The sequence below is a fragment of the Monodon monoceros genome, unplaced genomic scaffold (assembly GCF_005190385.1).
Source record: "Monodon monoceros isolate NGI ecotype Baffin Bay Population unplaced genomic scaffold, NGI_Narwhal_1 Super_Scaffold_18, whole genome shotgun sequence".
NCBI classification, from domain to species: Eukaryota; Metazoa; Chordata; class Mammalia; order Artiodactyla; family Monodontidae; genus Monodon; species Monodon monoceros.
Window position 1 is genome coordinate 112,797,690 of NW_021703774.1, and position 18,571 is coordinate 112,816,260.

The following is an 18,571-nucleotide window of genomic DNA, read 5'->3' on the forward strand; positions in this document are numbered from 1 at the left end:
AAAATTTGTGAAAATAATAATTTAAGTCTAATTGAACTGCACAGATTTCCTAGAGAATCTAAAATCAGTCTCATGGGGAAGATTAATTTTAAAACAGACCCCAGTTAATGAAGGGACTTTCTACAGAAATGCATTTCCCTATTATAAAGCAGAACTAGCTACCCTATGCTGTGATAGACCCACGACATTTTGAATGATTACTAAAATTCTTTGGGTTAAGTTATACAAACAAGCAAAAATAAAGTTTAAATATCACTGAGAAATTTGGGGAAAGATTTCAACCCTTGATCTCTTGGTTAGCCATTATAAGGGTCTCAAAATGCCTGCTAATTGCCAACCCTCTCCTTGGCACTGGTAGCACAGGCTTTAGAAGATGCCACATTACAGATTTAAGGAGCCCTCTTCAACTGAAATTTCTGATGTTCTTTGTGTGTTTGTGAGTGTGTGTGTGTGTGTGTATGTGTGTGTGTCTAAGTGGAAAGAACCACACTAGCTGCAGATGGTCTTTGAATATTATTCTCTAGAGGTTGTGTTTCTTTTGTTCCCTGACATAGAAATGACACTGTGTCAATGACTCTAAAGGTAAAGCGCATTTGCCAATATTCTTTGCACCCATCGCTTGGGGTTTAAGTTCTACTGGTTTGCATTATCCATGGCAGAGCTTCTTAGGAACTGCTATAATGCATGTCACCTATACACGTGCTCACAGAGCCTTTGTTTCTCTAAAAAGTATTGACTATACACTAGAATTTTCAGAGGAAATGGTGATTACTTGAAAACTATGACTTAACAAGAATATCTTCAAACAACACTTGACCTCCATAATAATAAATGCAAGCAGTCATATCTGTCAAATATAACAAGGATAGGCTCATTCTAAACAGGCTCACAAGATCAGGCAAACTGACAGCCACACGTCACGTACGTGGAAGTCATTATAAAAAGCCACAACAAATCCACTGTGACATGACAACACACTAATTGAGGCCACATAATCTGGGGTAAAACAGACCAGATCAAAAGAGGGCGCTCCGCTTCACTGTGCCTAGTCTATAAGGAACTGCTATAGAGCAGTGACACCCCCAAATAGCCATTTCACTGCACAGGTAGTAGGCCAAGTAAATGCTACAGCCTTCAAGAGAGTCACTTGTTCCAAAAGCATCAATAACACAGATAAGCCCAAAATTGTTTTCAATTTGACTCCTGTGGCATTAGTTCATCATGTTTACCTCCAGTTGACAAAAACATGTGAAAATGCACAATTATACAGTTAATTTAACAAATTTCAAAAGCCAAATCTGACAAAAGTGCCCCCCAAACTATCTGGCTGAGGGTTGATTTTTCCAGTTAGGCTTTCTATATTCATACATTAACTGAAATATCGCCAAAACTTTCCTTAATTTGGTCCTAGACCTACACTGATTTACCATCCTACTGAACTAGGTGCTTGTTTGCTGAGTTACTTTCTCTGTAACTGGTGACTCAGAAATAGCAGCAACCTTTAAGGAATTTTTAATGGAGCTAAGCTCCCAAACATGTAAGCTGATGATATGCACTCCACAACAGCGTCTGGTAAATGTGTAGAGACTCTTAAGGACAGCCTTCCGTAGAAGAATATACACCCAGGGATCTAAGATTTGATTCCATGTTGCCATTCGAAGAGTAAAAAGGGTTCTTTCACAGGCACCCATAAAATCTTGCCTATTCATTCCAATGCTGGCCATTGTCACCTGCAAAACAAAATACGGAAATCAGCTGAGAGACATTTTCTCAGTCCTATAGTTTTGTTTTGTTTTTTAACATCTTTATTAGAGTATAATTGCTTTACATTGTTGTTTTAGTTGCTGCTGTATAACAGTGAATCAGCTATACGTATACATATATTCCCATATCCCCTCCCTCTTGCGTCTCCCTCCCACCCTCCCTATCCCACCCCTCTAGGTGGTCACAAAGCTCAGTCCTATAGTTTTTTAACTGAACAAACTGCTTTATGCTATTCATTTCACTTTCCACAAAGTGATGTTATTTTGCAAAATACTGAGAAAAAGAAATGAACAGTCACAGAAACATTGATGTAGACATCTGAATCCTTTGAATTCAAACTGACATCAGAACTACAAAAATAATAACTTATCTGGCAAGTCAAATGTGCACAAATAGAATGATCCAAGAGAGGACAAACACTGATCCTAGCAACAGACCTTTTCTTACTTCTGGGAAGAGAAAATTCAAAGCCAACACACATTTGTAAATTTCAATGAAAAAACTAAAGTTTATTTATGCAAATTAAGTATAGATAAGCTAAAGTTTGGATAAACTATAGAGTTTTAAAAAAATTATTTAGAGCATCTGATACTAATTTGCACATGGTATGTTATATTGTTCTGGAATGTTACTTTTAAAATTTTCTGCTTGGTAACTACAATGATACTAATGTCTTCTCTTTCATATTCCCTTTCCTTCATCTCTTACCCTAGCCTTAACTTGGCTAAAATATTCCAAAATGCAATGAGATTTCCTAAGGGCTTTGAGGAAGTGGGTTCCCCTCTTCATTACCATTGAGACTTAACAATAACAATGTAGATTTTGGTCTCATGTGTCTATTTCCTGACCACTCATGATGTTAAAGAGATCATTTTGTAGAATAAGTTCCATAAATGATCCCAGCTATAGGTTAGAACTGGTCTAATCACTGAGCCCAGCTTTAACTTCTAAATGAACAACTGCAGAGCAAACAAGATATCTTTGAAAACACCTAGGATATAAAAACAAGTAACAAATAAATGAACAAAAGGTAAAACTGAAAACTTAAGGGAGACTTAGATTATTATGCCACCAGGATTAAGAGAAGATGTAAAAGCCTAAAACCCAAATGAAAGGAAAATCAAGTCTTCTTGGTCTTCTTGATGGATCATTATCAAGAAGAAATATCTTATTTTGGCCTGGTGATACTAATGGTTGAAGGAAAAATGTCCCTTACGAAAACCTTCATTATCTACATAACAAAGTAGAAACTCCTTAATTGCCTTCTTGATGATGCATCTGAAATCCTCCTCTAAACCTCATCTCTTCTGCCAACACCCTCTGCTCCAACTGCTGTAAAGGCCTCGTCTGTCCCAAATGCACCATTCCCTTCTGAACTTTGGCTTGTGTAAGTCTCTTCATTTTGAACTTCTACTCCCCCTTTCTCTGCCTGACAAACTCCTACCCATCCTTCAAACCCCATGTCAAAATGGGCTCACCTCCATGAAACTTTCCCCGACTTCACTGAGATGAATTGGCAAGTTGTGCTGCCCCAGCACCCTGTCTATACCCAGTTGTATCACTTGCCACACTGCCTGTATTATCCTGTATATCTATGATCATCTCTTCTTTTTATTTTTATTTCTAATATCTGGTACAAAGCTGAGACCTAAGATGTTCTTAGTAAGTGCTGAAATGAATAAAATTGTATTATTTTTTATTCATTGAGGCTATTTCTAGAAGCACAGCAACTAGTCATCAGAGAAACATCTGCTCATCCATCACAGAGGTCTAATACTTTGAGGCTTAGAATGCTTCTAAAAGTTTTAACACAACACCATCCACTAGTAAAGGATTCCAAGGTGGTTTGTTGCCACTAAAAGGAACAAGATCTTGCAGTCCACACAGATCCTTTGGGAAATGGTTCTTTCCTTTATGGGTCCTTTTGTAGGGGAAAAATGTATCAAAGTATCAAAAATGTATCAAACACAGAGAAAATTAGTCCCCATACAACAGTACCTGGGTCAGGTCCAGAGTCCTATATCCCTGCTCCCCAAGTTAGCCAGCAGGATTGAAGAAGTAAGCCTATATGAGCCCTGTTTCTCTCAGAAGAAAGCAGAGCCAAGCCCCAATTGGCTATCGGATTGAGATATTGGGTTGGCCAAAAGTTCGTTCAGGTTCTCCATAACATCTTACAAGAAAACCTGAACAAACTTTTTGGCCAACCCAATATTTTCACTTCTTGTTTTTTCTTTACCCATCAAATATGTGTTGATTATCTGCTATGTGCCAGGAAATGTGCTAGGCACTGAGGACACAGTGGCAAACAAAGCAGACATTTCCTGCCCTTATAGAACTTAAAATCTATTTGCTGAGTTTTGGGAGGGTTTTTTTGGTTCAAGAATGAAGGAATCAATCTTCCTCTTGCCTCATGAATATTAAGTGAATGCATTTCCTATTTATGACTAGGTGTGTTCCTGGAGATCTCAGAGCCCAGCCAAGACATGGCTCTGTGTAGTCAGGAACAAAGATGCTTGGTGCAATTGCATGGAACAGCTGGGCCTAGTTTAGAAACAACCTGAAACTAACACAACATTGTTAATCAACTATACTCCAATATAAAATAAAAATTAAAAAAAAAAAACGCCTGAATTACATGACACACACTCCTCTGACTTGACTCTCCTCCCTTCCTGCAAGCAGCATTGTGGTCACCAGCCGTGAAAAGCCATTGAGTCCTCTGCTGAGGGCAGCCAGTACCCAGGCTTCTCTCCAGAACACCAGGGCAGTGGCCAGGCACTCCCTCTCTCTCCCTCCCTTGACCCCCAGCCCCAACCTGGAAGACAGGTTGCTTTAGGGCCTAGCTTGGGAGAAGCACCAACCACTTACCCACCAGTAAAGATGTGGGTGGAGTATTCATGTAAAAGAAAGATCATAGTATATTGTTGACAATAGTATATTATTGAAAATTCAGGACAACCAAGTATGCAACAAAGGATAAATTATGGTAATTTCATGTAATGGGAAAAAATGAAAGCATTGATGTTTGTGTTTCAGTCTTAATTTGTTTTAAAGCAAGTTACCAAACTTCGCCCTATGGCATGTGCGGCATCTTAGTTCCCCAAAGTTTCGCTTCTTTATCTAGTTTTTACTTCTGTCTCTGCCACTAAAATATCATCTTTGAGGCATGTATTTTTATCTGGCTCTCTGCTGTATCCCCAGCACCTGGCATAGAGTAGGGCAGGTCAACATTTGTTGAATGAATTAAATGAATGAAGTCCCTATGATGAGAGACTGACAAGAAAGCAAACAGTTATAATTTGTAAGTAATATAATAAAGACATATAAAAGGTACCATAGGCAGAGCTATTTGCTGGTACATGATCACAGATGCAGTAATTAATGAGTTTTTGCAATTTTTCTAGTACATCAAAACTTCATTTACTCAGACTTCACTAATTTTGAATTTTGTTTCTGCTAGAGTTTGTATTTCTCCTTGGCACCATTTTTTAAGGAAATTTAAATGAGTACATAATCAAAAAACCATTTCTGATAGAATATCCAACTTCTTTAGATGCCAAGCTATTTTCTAGCATTTTATTAACATCTATTTTCACATGAACAATGTCTATGACAACTATACATGGTTCTCATCTAGTCACTAAAGCAGGTATTTTCACACATAGCTTTCTCTCTTTTTCTGTACGCAGGCCTCTCACTGTTGTGGCCTCTTCTGTTGCGGAGCACAGGCTCCGGACGCGCAGGCTCAGCGGCCATGGCTCACGGGCCCAGCCGCTCCGCAGCATGTGGGATCTTCCCAGACCGGGGCACGAACCCGTGTCCCCTGCATCGGCAGGTGGACTCTCAACCACTGTGCCACCAGGGAAGCCCCTCACACATAGCTTTCTTATTCCAAGAAGCAGACCATTCCTTTCCTCCTTTCTGTCATCATAAAACACTTAGTTCAGGGACACTTTCTTTGGGGACTGAAAGCATACACAGAAGTACAGTTCACTGATTTGCAAATTATTGTCCCTTATAGCATAATCATCCAGAGACTGATCTTTAGGGTTGGCACTTGAATAACCACAGAGATGGGGGCTAACTGTGATTATGCGATTACAATCCAGTCTTACCAGATGATGACAATGGTCCATCTGGAAGCTTTACCAAGGAAGCATTTCATTACACCTCCAAGTTTGAGAAGTTCAATCTATGTGTTAATTTGGATAACTAGTGAGTAAAGAACCAGATATAGATGAATGATTTTTAAATGTCACAGCACCTATGAGTATTGCAAATTAGAAATTTCATTTCATTTCATTTCATTTTCATTTAAGTTGCCTTAATGGCAATTTTGGAAAAGATACATTATATAAATCACTGAATCCATCTCAATACAACAGGTAACTTTTAGAGTTGAATATATTTGTGGTGATTTAACTCTAGCATTTATTCTTAAAATAGAATATTTTATCTCTGCATCAGTAACTACAAGAACCTTGAGAAAAAAACTTACTCTAGTGTAACTCCCAAATAATAGATTTTTTTTTTAAGTAACAAATTGAAATGTAGAGGCTCTAACAGGATATATCTTTCAACTATGAACTTTTCCCATACATGAATTTTATAAATTTCTACATTGTTGAATATAGAAGGTAATATTTCACTCATTTCCTATTTATTGAATACTCATTAAAATTAAGACAGTATTTGCACATGGTGAATGATTCAGAGATAAGTAAGACAGAAATATTATAGCGCGGGGAGAAACGGACAAAAACACGTGGTATTTCTTATACCACAACTCTAGAATAGCTGTGAAATGTTGTCTACCCCTAAAGTATACATCAGTGCTGCAAAATACAAACACTTGTACAATAAATTTTTTTTTTCTGTTTGATTTGTTGATAGAGGATTAACCAATGGTCCGATTGACAGCACATTTTTGTCTCTGCCTAAAGACATTGACAGTTACAAAGAAGTGAGAAAACAGGGCATGCTATATCAAGATAACTCCCCCTAGAATGGGACTGTCCTAAACCATAATATTTTGTATGCATCTTTGCTGCTTCATGCCGGCTGAGGAAATCAGGTGCAAAATGAAGAGCGGGAAAAATTTTCAACTGAACAGTGCATAGAGAAGAAAAAAAGTATAATACTTGAAAGAACAAAATATTAATCTTTCTAGAGAAGGTTCATTTGTAGAATCCGTGTATTTTCATTTTCTATTCCAGTATCTCCTCCCAGGCCTGCACTTTTTTTGAGTCTGTTTAGAGGGAAAATTTATGCCAGACCTCCTAGGAATAATCGTTCACATAGTCCCCTGCTGCTAAGCATTACAAAAAAAAAACAAGTTGTATATTTTTTTCTGACACTTTTCAAAGGAATAAAATACATTTATCCCAGAATACAAAATATAACAAAAATTTTAAATAAATAAAATGTTTATATACACATACACACACACACATATACATATATATCACATGTGATTTCTTTAAGGAAAAAAATATAGGAAATGTGAAATGAATACAATCAAAAGATATGTTCTACAAACCAAATAGAGATGGTATTGAGCTACAATGAGAGAAACTTACTCATAAATGAATGAGAACAAACTATACAGTTAAGAGAACATCTTTACTACAACTGCAGACTCTATCATAGAACTGGACCACCATCAAAACACAGGCCAGGGCTTCCCTGGTGGCACAGTGGTTGAGAGTCCGCCTGCCGATGCAGGGGACACGGGTTCGTGCCCCGGTCCGGGAGGATCCCACATGCCGCGAAGCAGCTGGGCCCGTGAGCCATGGCCGCTGAGCCTGCGTGTCCGGAGCCTGTGCTCCGCAACAGGAGAGGCCACAGCAGTGAGAGGCCCGCGTACCGCAAAAAAAAACCAAAAACACAAAACACAGGCCAGCATCAGACCATAAGAACTGGTCATCCTGGCAGTTATGGGATCCTAAATCATGGGAAAGGCAGAAAGTCTCCTGTAAACCAGAGCAACATGCTATGCCACCTATGAGTAAGAGTTACAGCCACAAATAATAACAACTAAAATTAGAACTGAGTACTGCCCTGTGCTAGGAAAGCTCTTTTTATGTATTAGGTCAAATAAACCTCACAATGACCTTATGACATATGTACTATTGTTATCTACACTTTACAGATAAGGGAACTATGGTTCTATAAGATAAAGGACCAGTCCATGTTAATGTCAGGGCCTGAATGAAAGCATGTCCAGGGCTTGTCCTTCTAATTACTACACCAGACTGCCTAAGGGCCCTGCAATTTACTTGCTCAATATTCTTACCAAACTTCACTCAGGAGAGTAAACAAAGCTTCCTAGGGAGTGGGAGACACTGAGAGAGACACTTGCCTGAGGGAACAGAGCTCTCACGGCAACCAGGCCTAGAGAAGGGGCCGGGAATCTTCTGCTCCAGCCGACCTCTCCGTCCACCCTGAGGCAGTGGTGGGGATGGAAGAAGAAAGCAGGGCAGGATTGAAGCCCTGCTCCAGTTGTAAAAATGCCTGAAGAAGCCCTTCTCTTTTTCCCTTCAGATTAACACAGATATATCCAACTTGCCCCTATGAGAGGCCAAGAATAAGGCAGAGGCCATAAAACAAGGTTTAGGATTGATGTCTCTGAGTCAGAGGGGTCCGAGGAACTATGCTAAAGTTTCTCGGCCCAAATCTAATCATGAGCTACAGTAAATGATTATGTGATTTTGTGATCACTACCACTAAGACCTACGTTCATGTTTCAAAGAAAGCAAAAATATAATTTAATCCTGAGAGAAGGGAAAACAAAATGTGCTTCATTTATTATGTACACATGTACCTGTCTACATCACGTCACCTGAGAAGACAGAATCACAAAATCTTAGTGAACACAGGAAAGTTTCCTTTATCTAGTCCAGTCTTCTCCACAAAGCACAAATTCCTTGCAGGTGTCCTTAAGTAACTAGTAGGAAAGACTCAGCACTACTCATGAAAGAATCTCTGCCATTTTAACTGTGTGAGTTGTTGAACATTCTCTATTATCACAAGCTAAAATTTATTCTATGTATCTTAATTTTTCCTCTCCGGAGCATCATGGAATAAATGCACTTGTTTAATGTCAGCCTTTCACATACTTTAAAGATAACGCTGGTCTTATATTTTCTTCATTTCTTCAACTGCTCCCCATACAACACAGTTTGCAAACTCCTGGCTGTCTACCTCTTATACCCTAGTTTCATTCTTCCTTTTAAAAATTGCACTGGTCAGAAATAAAATTAACATTCTACAAATGGTCCAGTAAGTACAAAGCTCAATGGAACAATTATTTCCTGTGATCTGGACAAACTACCTATTTGTGCTTCCAGGAGTATGTCAGCTAGTTTCTCCTTGGCATGCAGCCTATGAATGGATCCTAACTTCTAGCACATTATAGGAAATAAGCTTCTTATTAATTGTACTCTTAGTGAATATGTAGAGTAAGATAACCTTCACTTTTCCCTGCTTGTTTCCAAATTATTCACACTTAGATGTATGAATGTATAAATACACATCAATATATTCATACATCTAAATATATGCAGAGTTAGAGTCACAGATTTATGACTCTGTCAGTGGATTTACTTCATGGTATAAACATCCAGTTCCAGAGCCTCATATGTCAAACCTGAGGCAGCACCAATGCATACGCTCTTTGACGATGTCCCTCAAACCCACATCCTGTTCCCTCTTCAGTGTCTTATCACTTAAAAACCAGAACATTATATTACAGGCTCCTAACTGGTCTTCCAGACTCAACTTTTTTACTTATTCATTTATCTTATTTCAACTTCTTTATTCTTTTATCAAGTATTTCATAAATGCCAAAAACATGTCATTTTCCTGTCCTTCCCTCATGGGAATGACCTATCCTTCTATCCTTCCTACCCCATCTTCTCCAGGAAGCCTTCCCTAAGCTCTCTATAGCTTGGTAATCTCTCATTCTAAATACATTCCCATCATGTTTGGCACCACTTCATGAGCATTGACAGACATAGTATCAGTGTAATACGAAAAATATAATGAGATAATGTCAGTATATGTATAGTAGTCCTTCAGTTATATTGTAAGTGTCTTGAGGATAGGAATTATGTCTTTCACTTTCTCAAATCCTTCTCCTCCACCTTACACAGGACAATAGGGAAAAGACTCCCACAGCTTAGGTGAGAAAGACAAGAAGAAACAAGCAATTTCAAGAACAGAAGTTCAGAGATTTAAGCAGAAAGCAGGCCTGACAACCCCAGATCCAAGTCAAGGATTCAAAGTGAAAAACAACAGACATAAAAGAAAGCTTATGTGGACATGTGTTTCAACGAACGCCTCAGATATTTCAGACCATTAAGTTTTAGTCTGCCCAAAAGTGCTTATTTACTTAAAGAGACCTGGTTAATTACACTGAGTTTTAAATATTTAACTTTTTTAAGGTTAGAAATCAAACATCTCCCCAGAAATCTTTCCTGTCCTTAGGGAAGGGTCATAGTCTCTGGTCAAAACTGAGACTGATATGGGAGGGTGAAGAGGACAGATGCAGATGCAGAGATTTCCACTGGCCAGATCCCAGAAGGACTTGGGAGCTTGGAAATGGGAGGCAGGGGGAATGGGTGCATTCAAGGTGCTACAACAGAGACTTCTCTGTCTTAGAGGTTAAAAAGCTTGTACCGATTATCATACTAAGTGAAGTAAGTCAGACAGAGAAAGACAAATATCATATGATAGCACTTATATGTATGTAAAAAGATGATACAAAAGAACTTATTTACAAAACAGAAATAGAATCACAGACATAGAAAACAAACATAGTTATTAAAGGGGAAAGGGGGAGAGGGATAAATAGAGAATTTAGGATTGACAGATGCACACTACTATACATAAAATAGGTAAACAACAAGGACCTACTGTATAGCACAAGGAGCTATATTCAACATCTCGTAACAACCTATAATAGAGAAGAATCTGAAAAAAGAATATATATAAGAGTATATAACTGAATCACTTTGCTGTACACCTGAAATATTGTAAATCGACTATACTTCAATTTAAATCAATAAATAAACGCCAAAAATACAAACAAAAAAGAAACGTTGTATATCTATACAAGAAAGTACTGTAAGAAAAAAAAAAAAGATGTGAGACACTCTTGATATATTCTAATAGGGCTGTCTCTATGGCACATTGTTAAGGGTGAAAAAGCAAGGTGCAGGAAAGCACATATTACATTTTGTATGAGGGGGAAAATAATTTATACATATATTTATGTTTACCTGACTATTCATGAAATGTCTTTGGAAGAATAAATAAGAAACTAATATAAGTGGTTGCCTGTCAGGGATGGGACAAGAGTGAAAGAGACTTACCTTTTTAAAGTTTTTGAATTTGAACCAAATCAAAACATAATGCAAACAGTAATTCCAAAGGAGACAAAACAAAACTGAAAAAGTCAAAATGAAAAACTTTTTTGGAACACTGATAAAATAATTTTTACCTTCATTCAGATAAGTTGTCTAATCTTTAAAAATCGTGAATCACTGTATTGTACACCTGTAACTTACATAATATTGTACATCAAGTATAACTCAAAGAAAAGATTTCAAAAATTGTCTAAAAATTTATCTCATTCTTTGAACAAGAATGTAATGTTTACTACCATTTAAAAAAAAAAGAGCGAGCTTGTGCCATTCTCGCACTTTCTACATAATAAGTTGTTAGATTCAACCACTGTTAAATCAAACTCACTGGTAATCAGTTTGATTTAATTTTAGAGAAGCCACCTACTGCTAGCCATTGGATATTCCTTTCAGTGTCTGACACCTCCAGTCACAAGAGTGGTACAGGAAGACTAGGCCCACCTAAGGTGGCTTGGGCATAGTAGGAATAATGGAATCCCAATCTGTCTTCAATGGAGGGTAGAAAGGGAAAGGAAAAGTCATGTTGGCACTAGATATATATTAACAAAACTCCCAACGGTAGTCACTATTTTTCTGATACTGTAGATAAGAAAACTAAATCACAAAGACATTAACTTGCCCAAGTTTGCACTGCTGGTAAATGGCAGAGGCAGGATTTAAATCCAAGTCTATCTGGCTTCAAAGCCTGTGATCTTTACCATTCCCAGTAATGAGACCAGTAGTGCTATGTTACATTCATGAACGAGAAGATAAAAAGAAAATAACAATTAACATTTAGTGAGTAGTCACTATGTTCCAAGCACTGTTTTAACACTTTATACCTAATATCATTTTTAAACCTGTTAACTCTTTGAGGAAAGCAGTATTATCCCTATATTAAGATGAAGGAACTGAAGCACTGAGAAGTTAGGCGGTTTGCCCCAGGTCACCCAACTAAAATGTGGTGGAGTCAGGATTTGAGGAGTGGGAGATGGTGAATAAAGATTCATGTACTGGTCTCCCTGGCATTGGTAGGTCTCATTTTTAAATCTCTAGGTTTCTATCTCTGTCTGCCTATGTCTAATTGTCTTTCTGTCTGATTCTAGCACTCTCTCACCCGGTATTTCTATTAATATACTTTCACTAGTAACTTTTATTTAAATCGTGAACATATGCTTATAAATGTATTGCTCCAAATCTCTTGTGCCATAACAACAGATGCAACTGACAGGTAAGTCATATGAGTTGGGTACCAACTTAGGCTCAGAAGGACGGTTGTCAAAAAGCTGCAAGGGCAGAGGAGAGCTACTTATCCAGAAGGGAAAGGTATTTTTTTTAATATTAACTAATAGATGTAAAGTGATAGAATAGACAAAGCTCAGCATCATTTTTTTTTCTTCTTCTTCTTATCTACCCCATGATAAATGGCATGATTATCATTTTATTAGTCTCTTTCCTCTCATCCTTTTGACTGGTCTTCAAATACCCTTTTGAATCTTTTTTTAAAATTACTTTTTAATCCACACTTCTAATTGTTATCCTTAGTCGATCATTTCTGTTCTTAGGCAACATTGAAAATAAAAAATGGGTAGGAAAATATTTTAGGTCTTAGAAAAAGAAAACGTGTATGAAAATATGTATGTTTCTTTATATGTCCTACCTTGTTATAAAAATGATTTGAGGCATTTTACTTTGAATTATGCTTTTAGCAGTATTGTAAACTCTGGTTTTTTTCTAGCTATGATTATCTACCTTAAACCCATAGTTAGGCTAAAGAAATATTGGTTATGCTCTAAACATTAGCAACAAGAGATGCATAAGATATTTTCACCCTAATCAAAAAATGTTTATCTAAAATGTCATGACTAAGATAATTATTAACAACTCACCTATGATTTAAAGAGAGAACAACTGGTTGGAAATCAGTTGTAGTATTGGAGGTGCACTGTTTTGGGAATAAAAAACTATTTTGTTTGACTGCTGGTAACACTGTTGTTGTTTTTTTTTACATCTTTATTGGGGTATAATTGCTTCACAATGGTGTGTTAGTTTCTGCTTTATAACAAAGTGAATCAGCTATACATATACATATATCCCCATATCTCCTCCCTCCCACCCTCCCTATCCCACCCTTCTAGGTGGTCACAAAGCACCGATCTCCCTGTGCTATGTGGCTGCTTCCCACTAGCTGTCTATTTTACATTTGGTAGTGTATATATGTCCATGCCACTCTCTCACTTCGTCCCAGATTACCCTTCCCCCTCCCCTTGTCTTCAAATCCATTCTGTACGTCTGTGTCTTTATTCCTGTCCTGCCCCTAGGTTCTTCAGAACCTTTTTTTTTTTTTTAGATTCCATATATATGGAATATATATATATGGAATATATTAGCATATGGTATTTGTTTTTTTAGATTCCATATATATGGAATATATTAGCATACGGTATTTGTTTTTCTCTTTCTGACTTACTTGCTCTGCTTGACAGACTCTAGGTCCATCCACTTCACTACAAATAACTCAATTTCATTTCTTTTTATGGCTGAGTAATATTCCATTGTGTATATGTGCCACATCTTCTTTATCCATTCATCTGTCGATGGACACTTAGTGGCAACACTGTTTTAATAGCAAAAGCAGACTGTAGCAGTAAGGTGTTTCAGGACAGATGTTAAGGTGTTTCAGTAAAACATCTGCCCTGAAACACATTATGTTTTTCCAAAGAGAAATTTCCTACAGGCAAAGTCGGTTTATTACTACAGAAGTTCGGAAGGATTTTCTAAAGCCTTCTCTAGGCTCTAGCACAATAATTTATTATGTAATGGGAATTTTTAATGAAATGAGTGTCCCTTTAAAGAGAAAAAACATCCACCATTTTTAAGAGAAAATCAGTCATTGAAAAAGGCAACCTAAGCCCACAGACCAAATGCAAAGGCTCTCAGCAACCTTATGGGTAAGTTTGTTACAAACTCTTTACAAATGAACAAATTGAGACACAGAACACATAACTAGGTAGAGTCTGGGTCAGGATTATAACCAATGTCTATTTAAATCTAAAGCATAATATGAGTATAGTTCAAAATGAAATCAACATATACTTCTGGTCAGGAAAAAAAATCAGGCCTCGCAGATTATCCAGTCAATTTAATTAATAATTCCATTTCCTGGCAACACTTGAGTCAGTCTGGTTGTTTGGCCACCAGGATAAGACAACTTGTTAATCATTGAGATTTCTTTTTTTACGTTCTGAACTTAATTCTCTGGAGAGATGTAGTTACACTTTTAATTTTTCTTTGGGGTATCTAAGCAGCAAACTGAAATTCGTCTTCCTTAGTTGCAAATCAGTGTATACACTAGCATTCTCTAGACAACAGTCTACTGGCCTAAATCCAAACAAATTCACTCCCATGTGATTTTCAACACTTAGCCATAAAGCTCTGTTCCAAATCTGTTTCCTCTATGAAACAATCTAGTGCAATCATTATACTCCACATGGTTCTTTCTCATCACACTTTGTTATGTATTACCCAATTTTCAACTGTTTCAGAAGCACATACCATTCCACTAAACAGTAAATTCTATCAAAAGAAAGACTTTGTCTTGTGGACTCCTTTATCCCAAGTGCCTTGTTCAATGTGCGGTATATAACAGGTGCTCAATAAATACCAAATGAAAGAATGAATGAGAAGAAACTTTATAGTCCATGGAGGTCACAAACCATGACTCTTATTTTACACTGCACTGGGCACAGAGTGAGTGCCTCACTGTGAATTGGTATACAGTCTTCTCAGTAATGCAGAAAACCATCCCAATTTGCTGCAATGGCCACATCATATCATAAATAAATGAATAGCCAACACTCATCAAGTTCATGATACTTTTATGTTCAACATCCAATAGAAGCAGAATTAATGGGTTGTAGGGTTTGGGGGAAAGGGGATCTTTTTAAATTTATTATTTTATTTTATTTTATTTTAGGTAAGAGACTCAGTTATTTGAAGTGGTAAATTTAGACCTTAAAAGTTTGGCATAAGCATGTCATTGATGTGTCTGTTTGACATGATTTTGGGAATGCAATTAAAATGACATTTCTGCATTCCATTAATCATCACTTAAGACCTCAGAAAGGCTGTCATTTACTGGTGTATTAGCATCAGCATCATCATCATCAAAAATTACAATAAATTCTTTTGTTAGTTTAAGATACAGTTAAGACTCAGAGGCCAGCAATCATTGTCTAAAAACTAAACCATTTTACGACAATATGAAAAATTACTGCATTTATACCATTGAAACATTTAATCCCATAGCTTTTTAAAAAGTCATAAGAATTCAACTTTTAAATAAAACCAAAACTCTTCAATGCAGTATATACAGTTATTAGGTTGAGTTGATGTTCTTTCTGAAATAAAGTACTGACTGGGGGACCTTCAAGATGGCAGAGGAGTAAGACGCGGAGATCACCTTCGTCCCCACAAATACATCAGAAATACATCTACATGTGGAACAGCTCCTACAAAACACCTACTGAACGCTGGCAGAAGACCTCAGATCTCCCAAAAGGCAAGAAGCTCCCCACGTACCTGGGTAGGGCAAAAGAAAAAAGAATAAACAGAGACAAAAGAATGGGGACGGGACCTGCACCAGTGGGAGGGAGCTGTGAAGGAGGAAAGGTTTCCACACACTAGAAGCCCCTTCGCAGGCGGAGACTGCGGGTGGCGGAGCGGGGAGGCTTCGGAGCTGCGGAGGAGAGCACAGCAAGAGGGGTGCGGAGGGCAAAGCGGAGAGATTCCCACACAGAGGATCGGTGCCGACCAGCACTCACCAGCCCGAGAGGCTTGTCTGCTCAACCACCGGGACAGGCGGGGCTGGGAGCTGAGACTCGGGCTTCGGTCGGATCCCAGGGAGAGGACTGTGGTTGGCTGGGTGAACACAGCCTGAAGGGCACTAGTGCGTCACAGCTAGCCGGGAGTGTGTCCGGGAAAAAGTCTGGAGCTGCCGAAGAGACAAGAGACGACTTTTTCTTGTCTCTTTGTTTCCTGGTGCGCGAGGAGAGGGGATTCAGTGCACCGCCTAAATGAGCTCCAGAGACGGGTGCGAGCCGCGGCTATCAGTGCGGACCCCAGAGACGGGCATGAGACACTAAGGCTGCTGCTGCAGCCACCAAGAAGCCTGTGTGCAAGCACAGGTCACTCTCCAAACCTCCCCTCCCGGGAGCCTGTGCAGCCCGCCGCTGCCAGGGTCCCGCGATCCAGGGAGAACTTCCGCCGGAGAACACATGGCACGCCTCAGGCTGGTGCAACGTCACACTGGCCTCTGCTGCCGCAGGCTCGCCCAGCATCCGTACCCCTCCCTCCCCCCGACCTGAGTGAGCCAGAGCCCCTGAATCAACTACTTTAACCCCGTCCTGTCTGAGCAAGGAATAGACGCCCTCGGGCAACCTACACACAGAGGAGGGGGCTAATCCAAAGCTGAAGCTGAGGAGCCATGCAAGCAAAGAAGAGAAAGGGAAATTTCTCCCAGCAGCCTCAGGAGCAGCGGATTAAATCTCCACAATCAACTTGATGTACCCTGCATCTCTGGAATACCTGAATAGACAACGAAACATCCCAAAAGTGAGACAGTGGACTTTGGGAGCAACGATATATATTTTTCCTTTTTCTCTTTTTGTGTGTATGTGTATGCTTTGTGTGATTTTATCTGTATAGCTTCACTTTTAACATTTGTCCTAGGGTTGTGTCTGTCCCTTTTTATTTTTATTTTTAAGTATAGTTTTTAGCACTTGTTATCATTGCTGGATTTGTTTTCTGGTTTGTTTGTTCTTTCTTTTCTTTAATTAATTTTTATTTTTTTTAATTTTTAATAATTATTTTTTATTTTAATTATTTTTTCCTTCCTTCCTTCCTCCCTTCCTCCCTTCCTTCCTTCCTTCCTTCCTTCCTTCCTTCCTTCCTTCCTTTCTTCCTTCCTTCCTTCCTTTCTTTCTTTCTTTCTCCCTTTTTTTCTGAGCCATGTGGCTGACAGTGTCTTGGTGCTCCGACCAGTGTCAGGCCTAAGCCTCTGAGGTGGGAGAGCTGAGTTCAGGACATTGGTCCACCAGAGACCTCCCAGCTCCACATAATATCAAACGGGAAAAGCTCTTCCAGAGATCTCCATCTCAACACTAAGACCCAGCTCCACTCAATGACCAGCAAGCTATAGTGTTGGACACCCTATGCTGAACAACTAGCAAGAGAGGAACACAACCCCACCCATCAGCAGAGAGGCTGCCTAAAATCATAATAAGGTCACAGACACCCCAAAACTCACCACCAGACACGATCCTGCCCACCAGAAAGACAAGATCCAGCCTCATCCACCAAAACACAGGCACCAGTCCCTTCCACCAGGAAGCCTACACAACCCACTGAACAAACCTTAGCCACTAGGGGCAGACACCAAAAACAACAGGAACTATGAACCTGCAGCCTGCAAAATGGAGACCACAAACACAGTAAGTTAAACAAAACGAAAAGACAGAGAGATATGCAGCAGGTGAAGGAGCAAAGTAAAAACCCACCAGACCAAACAAATGAAGAGGAAATAAGCAGTCTACCTGAAAAAGAATTCAGAGTAATGAGAGGAAAGATGATCCAAAATCATGGAAATAGAATGGAGAAAACATGAGAAATGTTTAACAAGGACATAGAAGAACTAAACAGCAAACAAACAATGATGAACAACACAATAAATGAAATTAAAAATTCTCTGGAAGGAATCAATAGAAGAATAACTGAGGCAGAAAAACGGATAAGAGACCTGGAAGATAAAATAGTGGAAATAATTACTGCAGAGCAGACTAAAGAAAAAAGAATGAAAAGAATTGAGGACAGTCTCAGAGACCTCTGGGACAACAATAAACACACCAACATTCGAATTATAGGGGTCCCAGAAGAAGAAGAGAAAAAGAAAGGGACTGAGAAAATATTTGAAGAGATTATAGTGGAAAACTCCCCTAATATGGGAAAGGAAATAGTTAATCAAGTCCAGGAAGTGCAGAGAGCCCCATTCAGGATAAATCCAAGAAGAAACATGCCAAGACACATAATAATTAAATTACCAAAAATTCAATACAAAGAAAAAGTATTAAAAGCAGTAAGGGAAAAACAACAAATAACATACAAGGGAATCCCCATAAGGTTAACAGCTGACCTTTCATCAGAAACTCTGCAAGCCGGAAGGGAGTGGCAGGACATATTTAAAGTGATGAAAGGGAAATACCTACAACCAAGATTACTCTACCCAGGATGTCATTCAGATTCGATGGAGAAATTAAAACCTTTACAGAGAAGCAAAAGCTAAGGGAATTCAGCACCACCAAACCAGCTTTACAACAAATGCTAAAGGAACTTCTCTAGGCAGGAAA

General features: G+C 38.6%; 1 protein-coding gene across 1 annotated transcript in view; it reads right to left on the reverse strand.

The window, feature by feature from the left end:
- Window positions 1-315: 315 nt before the first annotated feature.
- The window catches only part of PTGFR (prostaglandin F receptor), a 53,499-nt gene continuing 35,243 nt past the window's right edge, over window positions 316-18,571 (reverse strand). Inside the window, exon 3 of the mRNA XM_029229635.1 lies at window positions 316-1,730. Within this exon, the coding sequence (XP_029085468.1) occupies window positions 1,440-1,730 (291 nt within the window). The 3' untranslated portion in view covers window positions 316-1,439. The remainder of the gene's footprint in view (window positions 1,731-18,571) is intronic.